This window comes from Nansenia antarctica, assembly GCF_963989245.1.
Source record: "Nansenia antarctica genome assembly, chromosome: 20".
NCBI classification, from domain to species: Eukaryota; Metazoa; Chordata; class Actinopteri; order Argentiniformes; family Microstomatidae; genus Nansenia; species Nansenia antarctica.
Genome location: NC_137693.1, coordinates 15,485,287 through 15,495,035, shown reverse-complemented (window position 1 = coordinate 15,495,035; position 9,749 = coordinate 15,485,287). Strand labels below are relative to the sequence as shown.

At 43.7% G+C, this 9,749-nt stretch overlaps 1 protein-coding gene across 1 annotated transcript in view; it reads right to left on the bottom strand.

Annotated features, from left to right (window-relative positions):
• The window catches only part of LOC308174374 (sodium- and chloride-dependent GABA transporter ine), a gene marked incomplete at both ends in the record, with an annotated part of 14,775 nt that extends 6,509 nt beyond the window's left edge, over positions 1 to 8,266 (bottom strand). Inside the window, 2 exons of the mRNA XM_080549453.1 lie at positions 1,903 to 2,037; positions 8,089 to 8,266. Coding sequence (XP_080405579.1) covers positions 1,903 to 2,037; positions 8,089 to 8,266 — 313 coding nt within the window. The remainder of the gene's footprint in view (positions 1 to 1,902; positions 2,038 to 8,088) is intronic.
• Between the last annotated feature and the right edge of the window lie 1,483 nt (positions 8,267 to 9,749).

The following is a 9,749-nucleotide window of genomic DNA, read 5'->3' as shown; positions in this document are numbered from 1 at the left end:
TGGTTATAGTTGAAAATGTTCAACTGGACTAAAATAATTGTGTGCTTTTCTCTTTGAATGACGAATGCTCCTCGGGAACATCTAACTGGAAATTAGCTTTCAGTTGAGTGATGCTAGGCTTTAGGAAGACTAGATTTAAGAGTCCTCCCCATCCATCTGCCTCTGCATATTAAGCAAAGCCAAAACAAAGCCATCTTTAAAACAAAAGTGAAGTCATATTTATGGGGAGAAGTAATGGCTCACCCTTAAGAAAGGGAGGGGGATTCCGATTTGTTTTGTTTCACTTTATGTTTCCATGTTGTGTGTTTTAATGTGTGTTTTTTTGCTGTGTTCTTATGCTGTGTGATGTTTTGTTTTATTCTCATTTTATGTTTCCATCGAGGACCACTTTGGAAATAAGTGTTTTAAATATTGCTTTCAAGTGCTATCCTCTGGACATTACTTAGTGCAGCGTTTCTCAACCTTTTTTCAGTCACGGCACCCTTCAAAAGTCGATAAAATCTCAAGGCACCCCAGTCTAAAATATAGCTATTCAAAAACGACACTGCATCACCCAGACAGCCCCATACACACACACACACACACACACACACACACACACACACACACACACACACACACACACACACACACACACACACACACACACACACACTCAGCGGCTATTGATACAAATAAAAGTTGTATTATTATTATTATTATTGAGAGAGAGGAGGGAGTGAAAAAGGCAAGTGTGCATCAAAGGCATCAGGCACGTAACCGTGCTGTATAAACATGACACAGTGACCGAACAAACGCGGGAATTTATGGAACACATTCATTTTCATATTCCCACATTTGATTGGAAACACCTATCCAGTCCATTCAACGTAAACACCGGGGATGTAGAGTTATTAAGCCAGAAAATGCGTCTCTCTCTCCCGCTGCGCGCATCCTTGTCTGGAAGTATTAAATTCATTGCATGAAAACGAAACCGTGCGTTATTTCCCGAACTTTCCAACCCTGCTTAGCTTCCGAAGTCGGACGAGAGAATAATGTCACCGATCATCCATATAGAACAACCACCTCCACACGCTGCCGGCGAGCGAGACTGCCCTGCCCGATCGTACCCTTTTTCGGGAGCGGGGAACATAGGATAGGACCCTTTTACATGTCATTGATTTGCCTTCCAATTGTACAGTCAGACAGCAGGACCTTTGCTATCTCTTTTGCAGCTTGTGGGCCTAGCATGTTATTAACTATTGCTGTGCATGCTGGCAATATTACGGACTCGGCTATAGTGTGTGGCTTCTTCGCCTTAGCAATAATTTCGGCTACGAGGTAGCCTCCAACGCTTTATCAGAAACGTTGGCGCACTTCATCATTACCTGTTCTGGACGGCTATGGTGACTTTTCATCCGAACAAAATATTCAGCATCCTTGCTAGCTTGTGATGGATGATCTGTTGTCAGTTTGTCATGTTCCATGATTCTGCTTGTTTGCTTGTTTATTGCTCTCGAAAATGTCTTTGCGCGGTAAATGAAAAAACAATGCAGGCTAATTGCAGACACACTGACCTTACGCTGAACCCGGTATTGACATTGTGACATGGGAAAGGGGCGCGCGAGACAGATTTTGATGATGTATTGCATTTATTTATTTATAGATTTATTCATTCATTCATATGAACGTCAGAATATAGAATTATTTGACGGCACCCCTGAAGACGCCAGGCGGCGCCCCAGTGTGCCGCGGCACCCCGGTTGAGAAACGCTGACTTAGTGTCATGATGCGTTAATGATTCTATGTAAATTCCTAATAAAAATCAAATCAAACAAATCACTCCCCGTCTCATCTGAAAAGTCTTTGTGACCCCGTTCCAGGACACCACCATGTCTAGTTTAGATGTGAGAGCTCCAGTACCTTTGAGCAGCGGGCAGACCTTAGCCAGGGCTTGGACAGGTCCTCTCCTCATGTACTGACCCAGGGTCAGCTCCATGTACAGCAGGGGGATGCCCAGCACCACCAACATCAGCAGGTAGGGGATCAGGAACGCACCTGGGAACAGCATCACAACATACAGCAGGTCAACTTACTGACTGGTGTCTGTGTGTATGTGTGTGTGTCTCTGTGTGTGTGTGTGTGTGTGTGTGTGTGTGTGTGTGTGTGTGTGTGTGTGTGGTGTATGTGTGTCTGTGTGTGTGTGTGTGTGTGTGTGTGTGTGTGTGTGTGTGTGTGTGTGTGTGTGTGTGTGTGTGTGTGTGTGTGCCAAATGTGTACACTACACTACAGTAATTGTAAGGGAATTATAGGAGTATTTGACTTTACAACCTTGCTGCAAGAATCTTTAATACTAGTGTATCTCAAAACTTCCAGGTTATTGACAGTTTTATCAATAATGTCACATACACATTTCTCCAGAACAAAGGCGGTTACACAATTTGAAATGTTTTAATCACTGTGTCAACATTGTGCCATGAAGTTACAGTTTCATAACACGCTTAGCGTCATGTGTGGTGACATAAGTGACCAGCAGTGCAGTGAAGTCATTAAGGCTCCAGTCTCTCCGGAGGCGTGGGTTCAAATCCCACCACTGCCATATTTTCAAAGATGAGAAGCTAGGATGGCGCCACAGCGAAAGAGGACAGAATACCATCTCATTCTGACCTTGTTCCAAATCTCCAAACTCTTTTCTCGACTCCATTAAAGTCCATTAAAAGGGAGAGTGGCAGGCTCAGCTTTAAAAGGCCTATAGTCAGGTATCGTGGCCGAGCGGTCTAAGGCGCTGTATTTAGGCTCCAGTCTCTCTGGAGGCGTGGGTTCAAATCCCACAGCTGCCATCTTTAGAGAAGCTGTCCCAATACAAGCTATGCATTATATAACTAATAGCACTGTGATCTCCATCAATAGAATTTAGTATTCTTCTCCAGCTTAAAAACTCAGCTCCTTCGTCTTGCTAGGCTATTCATAGCTTTCATGTGACGTCACAGCATAGTGGAAACGCCCACCTGACGGGCAAAAGGCACTGCCCGTGAAGTTGCAGAGCACCAGGAAACACAGTAGCATTGCAAAGCCGGTCAAGGAGGCACCCTTTGCGGGTTAATAACTTTGATTTCCCGTGGGTTAGGAAAATAATTCCAACGTGTCCGGATAGAGGAGAAGACAGGGAATCCAAAACCATTTGAATGGTGTCGATCCTACTCTCCTATCACCGTCGACACAGCAAGGAGCGAATTCCCGGGTAGAAATTCCCTCGCCCCGCTGTCAGCGGTCAGCGCAGTGGCGTGCAGTCAGGTGAGGCAGGGTAGGCAGTGCCTCACCCAGGCAGTTAAGCAAGAAAAACAATATCAGTCTTTTAAAAATATTTTTTTGTTATTTTTTTATCTCAAAAAAAAATATATATTTTTTATTTATTTATTTATTTTACTCATTATTCTTAACTTTAATGTGTTAAAATGTTGTTAAAATAAAAATAAATGATGTAAAATGTGTTGTTATAAAAATATAATGCATGCCCTGGCACCAGGAGAGTTTGCTCCCAAAGCTAGCTGATTGCTGGCGAGAGGCTGAGGCAGACTGTGCTTGTGCTTCTGTGCTATGCGAAGTGATAGACCAACGGTTTCGTAGGTTTGCGCATGCGTAGTCTGTTCTCACATTGTCTTCATTGATGGACGTTGAGGCACCGTGCAGGCTGCCTCTGACAGCATGATTGACAGTTTGCGTTTGGCTTGCCGTAGCGGCATTCCACTCTGCTGTTCGCGCCGCGGTTCTACATTTCCCCAGCTAACTTGAGATCAGCATCATGGATATCCAACAGTTAAGATAATGTAGGCTATTGCGTGCCGGTTCAAATGCTGTAAATCCTGTGTTGTTGATGCAGGTGAATTTATATTGTCATTGAGCTGTTTTGCGTGCTGCTGTAAATCCTGTTGAGATGCAGGTGAATGTATGCCATACAGGCTGTTGCGCTACGCTATGTGTAGTTATGAGATAACAATACATGACATTTTTGACCAGCTATTTGATAGTATAGTATATATGGGCTATGTGATTGACTTTATAGTATAGTATATTAGCCTACATTACATTACAGTCATTTAGCCGACGCTTTTATTCAAAGCGACTTACAATAATTGCATTTAACGTAGGAGTGTACTGCTTTTTTAAGGCAAAATGAAGAATAGCAAACTAAAAATACAATATAGCAATATAGCAATAGCAATAGCATAGAGAAGAATAGCAAACTAACAATACAATAGGTGCTTGAAGGATTCTGGTAGTAGGCCTACTTCTTGAAGAAGTGAGTTTTGAGCCTGCGTTAAAAGATATAAGGGCTATTGATTGCCTTTATATTATGCGCTATGCCATTTGAAGTCTGGCTGCTGCGTTAATCGCATGATTTTTTAAAAATAGCTCACTGCCTACCCAGCCAATGACCTCACTGCACGTTACTGGGTCAGCGGTAGTTTCGTCCAGCAGCGGGTGAACGCCCGGTTGATCGAGTTTCATATTAAAAGTATATCTTCTCGGGGTGTCAGTGCGGTGGTTAAGGGCTCAAAATGACCGTATACCGATGGTGAATTTAGCAAAAATAGTATTGTGTTTGTACCACCTCCATAACCGGTGTTATTCACGGGCAAAGACGGTCAAGGAGGCACCCTTTGCGGGTTAATAACTTTGGTGTACCGTGGGTTACGGTAAAAATTCCACCGTGTCCGGATAGAGGAGAAGACAGGGAATCCAAAACGATTTGAATGGAGTCGATCCTACTCTCCTATCACCGTGGACACAGCAAGGAGCGAATTCCCGGGTAGAAATATTCCCTCGCCCCGCTAACAGCGGGAGTTGGGAGTTTCGTCCAGCAGCGGTAGAACTCCCGGTTGATCGAGTTTCATATTAAAAGTATATCTTCTCGGGGTGTCAGCGCGGTGGTTAAGGGCTCAAAATGACCGTATACTGATGGTGAATTTAGCAATAATAGTATTGTGTTTGTACCACCTCCATAACCGGTGTTATTCACGGGCAAAGACGGTCAAGGAGGCACCCTTTGCGGGTCAATAACTTTGATTCACCGGGGGTTAGGATAATAATTCCAACGTGTCCGGATAGAGGAGAAGCCAGGGAATCCCAAACTTTTTGAATGGTGTTAATCCTACTCTCCTATCACCGTCGTGTATCTTGATAGTTCTTCATGGGTGAGGTGGTCTAAATAGTAGGCAGCCGGTAAATTGCGTCCACTCGCCATGTTGAGCGATGTTGCTATGATACTTTTTGCCCGTCAGGTTGGTGGTTGCTAGGGAAGAAACCACATGACTGAAAGCTATGAATTGGCCTAGTCCCTTTTCTCATCAGATTCTTTAAGACAGAAAGAAGTTTGACATTCTTCTGCTGGGACTAATGGGTAGTGTGGCCGAGCGGTCTAAGGTGCTGGATTAAGGCTCCAGTCTCTCCGGAGGCGTGGGGTCAAATCCCACCACTGCCATATTTTCAAAGATGAGAAGCTAGGATGGCGCCACAGCGAAAGAGGACAGAATACCATCTCATTCTGACCTTGTTCCAAATCTCCAAACTCTTTTCTCGACTCCATTAAAGTCCATTTAAAGGGAGAGTGGCAGGCTCAGCTTAAAAAGGCCTACAGTCAGGTAGCGTGGCCGAGCGGTCTAAGGCGCTGGATTTAGGCTCCAGTCTCTCTGGAGGCGTAGGTTCGAATCCCACCGCTGCCATCTTTAGAGAAGCTGTCCCAATACAAGCTATGCATTATATAACTAATAGCACTGTGATCTCCATCAATAGCATTTAGTATTCTTCTCCAGCTTAAAAACTCAGCTCCCTCGTCTTGCTAGGCTATTGGCCTAGTCACTTTTCTCATCAGATCCTTAAAGCCAGAAAGAAGTTTAACTATCTTCTGCTGGGACTAAGGGGTAGTGTGGCCGAGCGGTCTAAGGCGCTGGATTAAGGCTCCAGTCTCTCTGGAGGCGTGGGTTCAAATCCCACCACTGCCATATTTTCAAAGATGAGAAGCTAGGTTGGCGCCACAGCGAAAGAGGACAGAATACCATCTCATTCTGACCTTGTTCCAAATCTCCAAACTCTTTTCTCGACTCCATTAAAGTCCATTAAAAGGGAGAGTGGCAGGCTCAGCTTAAAAAGGCCTACAGTCAGGTAGCTTGGCCGAGCGGTCCAAGCTATGCTTTATATAACTAATAGCACTGTGATCTCCACCAATATAATTTAGTATTCTTCTCCAGCTTAAAAACTCATCTCCCTCGTCTTGCTAGGCTATTGGCCTAGTCCCTTTTCTCATCAGATCCTTTAAGACAGAAAGAAGTTTGACTATCTTCTGCTGGGACTAAGGGGTAGTGTGGCCGAGCGGTCTAAGGCGCTGGATTAACACCATACCTCCTCAATCTGTCTGTGTCTCTCACGTGTGGGACTAACGTGGGACTAACACACAGACTAACTCACTAACAGACTGACTCACAGACTAACTGACAGACTAACTCACTGACTAACTCACAGACTAACTCACATACTAACTCACAGACTAACTCACAGACTAACTCACAGACTAACTCACAGACTAACTCACAGACTAACTCACAGACTGACTCACAGACTAACTCACAGACTGACTCACAGACTAACACTCAGACTAACTCACAGACTGACTCACATACTAACTGACAGACTAACTGACAGACTAACTGACAGACTAACTCACATACTAACTCACAGATTGACTCACAGACTAACTCAGACTAACTGACAGACTGACTCACAGACTGACTCACAGACTAACTGACAGACTAACTGACAGACTGACTCACAGACTGACTCACAGACTGACTCACAGACTAACTGACAGACTAACTGACAGACTGACTCACAGACTGACTCACAGACTGACTCACAGACTAACTGACAGACTAACTGACAGACTAACTCACAGACTAACTCACAGACTAACTCACAGACTAACTCACAGTTTTATAACTTCCAGTTGAGGGGTTGTGTTTTCCACAATCAAATATTTGGTTTGTTTATCTCAGGGTTTTGGACACATTACATAATTTGTTCTTCTGTTATTGCAACAATTGTTTCATTTGCAATATGATGCTTGTTCTATTCATATTATTAAACTTTAACTATAATTTGGTAGGAAATAATGAATACACAATACCAATAAAAGTGGCATGTGGCAAATTGAAATAATTGAAGTACTTTATGCCTTGATGTAATCAAATACCATAAAACATTTAAAACCTTCCAATATGATGTTCAATTCCTTACACTACTAGCCACTGACATCATTGTGGCTTCTATCAATATTAATACAGACTTGGGAATCTACACCTTTAAAACGTTCTAATATTAATTAAAAACGTCTTATATATCCTTGACAGTTCAAACTGACAGCAGCTAGTGAAAGCGGGAACAAGTATAATATAATATTTACTACGGTTATACGGTTTACCAATCAAAATGTTCAGACTTTTATTCCGCAAATAAATGTCAGCGTTGTTGACAATCAATGACACACTCAGTAGTCAATCCAAAACATTGCAATGCAGTAATCCCCACTACTCTACTACACTAACCAGGTAGTAGTGGGGATTACTCACTGAATACACAGCATTGCAATGTTTTGGATTGACTACTGAGTGTGTCATTGATTTTCAACAACTTTGACATGTATTTACATTTTTCTGAATAAAAATCTGAACATTCAGTCGGTTGCAACGGTTCTCGCTTTCACCCGCTGCTGTGTGTCACACATGCACTGTGATGAAGTCTGGTTCTACAGTCCTCTGGGCTGGTTCTACACTCCTCTGGGCTGGTTCTACACTCCTCTGGGCTGGTTCTACAGTCCTCTGGTCTGGTTCTACAGTCCTCTGGGCTGGTTCTACAGTCCTCTGGGCTGGTTCTACACTCCTCTGGGCTGGTTCTACAGTCCTCTGGTCTGGTTCTACAGTCCTCTGGTCTGGTTCTACAGTCCTCTGGTCTGGTTCTACAGTCCTCTGAGCTGGTTCTACAGTCCTCTGGTCTGGTTCTACAGTCCTCTGGTCTGGTTCTACAGTCCTCTGGGCTGGTTCCTGAAGCTTCTCTCACCTCCTCCACTCCTGTAGCACAGGTAAGGGAACCTCCAGATGTTCCCCAGGCCCACGGCACAGCCGATCCCAGCCAAGGTGAACTCTATCTGCCTGCTCCATGTCGGCCTGCTAGGCTCCAGCTCCATCTCCAATGCTCTCTGTGTCTTCTCTGTCGCTTGTTTGGACTCAAACTCCATGGTTAGAGTTGGTTAGTAATAAATGTAAACGTGGTCATATAATCATCTTTTATGGTCTTTAATGATTAGCTGAGTGCTCAGGATGACAGTGCACAGAGGTTGGAGAGACAACAAGTCATTTCTGTTGGCTGTAGGGCGGTCAACTCCTCCAGAAATGAGTTAACAGAGTCTTCACCTACAAGCGAGAAGTCCTTGATATACTGTAACTTCTAAGATAAAATGATTCGGTCAAATACTACATTAATACAGACAGTCATGTGGTGAAGGTCACAATGTGATAAGCAAGTGTTCTGTGGTTTTGCTACAAAGTTCCACTTCTGGTTGTTGTCCCTCTGTGTCCCTCTGCGGTCGCACCCCCTGTCCGGGGCTCGTTCATCACATATGCACACACAGCTACAGTATGTTTTTAAGAAACAGGTAAGCATATGCACACAGTTATGTTTTTAGGATGTACAGACATTTTTATACAGTTACTTTGGGTGTATTCTACGTGCGTTCTAAAGCACTAATTGGCCAGTTATTTGATCTTCAGGTCATGACTAGGTCAGTTTAGATTAATCTTAGTCTTTTCTGAGATTCAGTCACAGAGTACTAAAAAGTACCACTGGCAGCAATTAAATATCAATTTAGTGGAATGCACTATTTAAATCTAAACATAGGACCGTATACACAGCACTGTATTGCGGTTTGTTTGTTTGTCTGTTTATTGGGATCCCCATTAGCTAATGCCATAACATTAGCTAGTCTTCCTGGGGTCCGACACAAAAATCATATTTGAACAATTGTCAACATTCTATACATAGACAATTGTAAACATAGTAGTGAACTTGGAGTGAATAGGCATTTTACTGCAGTTGTACTATAACTTTAACCAGTACAGTAGGATATGAATCTCCTTGATGATTGTGTGTCCTTGCTGGGGGGGGCAGCAGGTAGCCTAGGGGTTAGAGAGGCCGGGCAACAATCGGTCGGTCAGTGGTTCAATCCCCACTCCAGGAGAGAGCCTGGGGGGTTGCTGGCATCATATCTAAGGTGCCTACCCCTGCTGTTGTGCCCTTGAGCAAGGCACTTAACCCCAACTGCTCCAGGGGGGCCGCAGGTGGCTGACCCCGTGCCCAGAGCCCAGACCTCTGTTGTCCCTGGGGGGAGACGTGAGCACCAACTACATCTGGTCGTCGCCGTACTTGTGATCTGTTCAATGACAATAAAGTTGAATCTCTTATCTTCCAAAGTTATCTTGCTAGGGGTGCTTATAAAGCAGTCACCATGTTTTTCAGGCCAAAGGTTATGCATGACATTATGAGAGCATGACATTCCTGCAATTATGAGAGCAGGATGGAAGACTTGAGATCTGGGACATCTTGTGACTTCACTTTGAATCATAGAGCCCTGTGTTACCCAGCCCATAAATGTGAGATTTTAAAATAGTTCAAGCATATATTTAACTATTTTTGTTTTCAAAATAAAAATGTAAATGCAACTG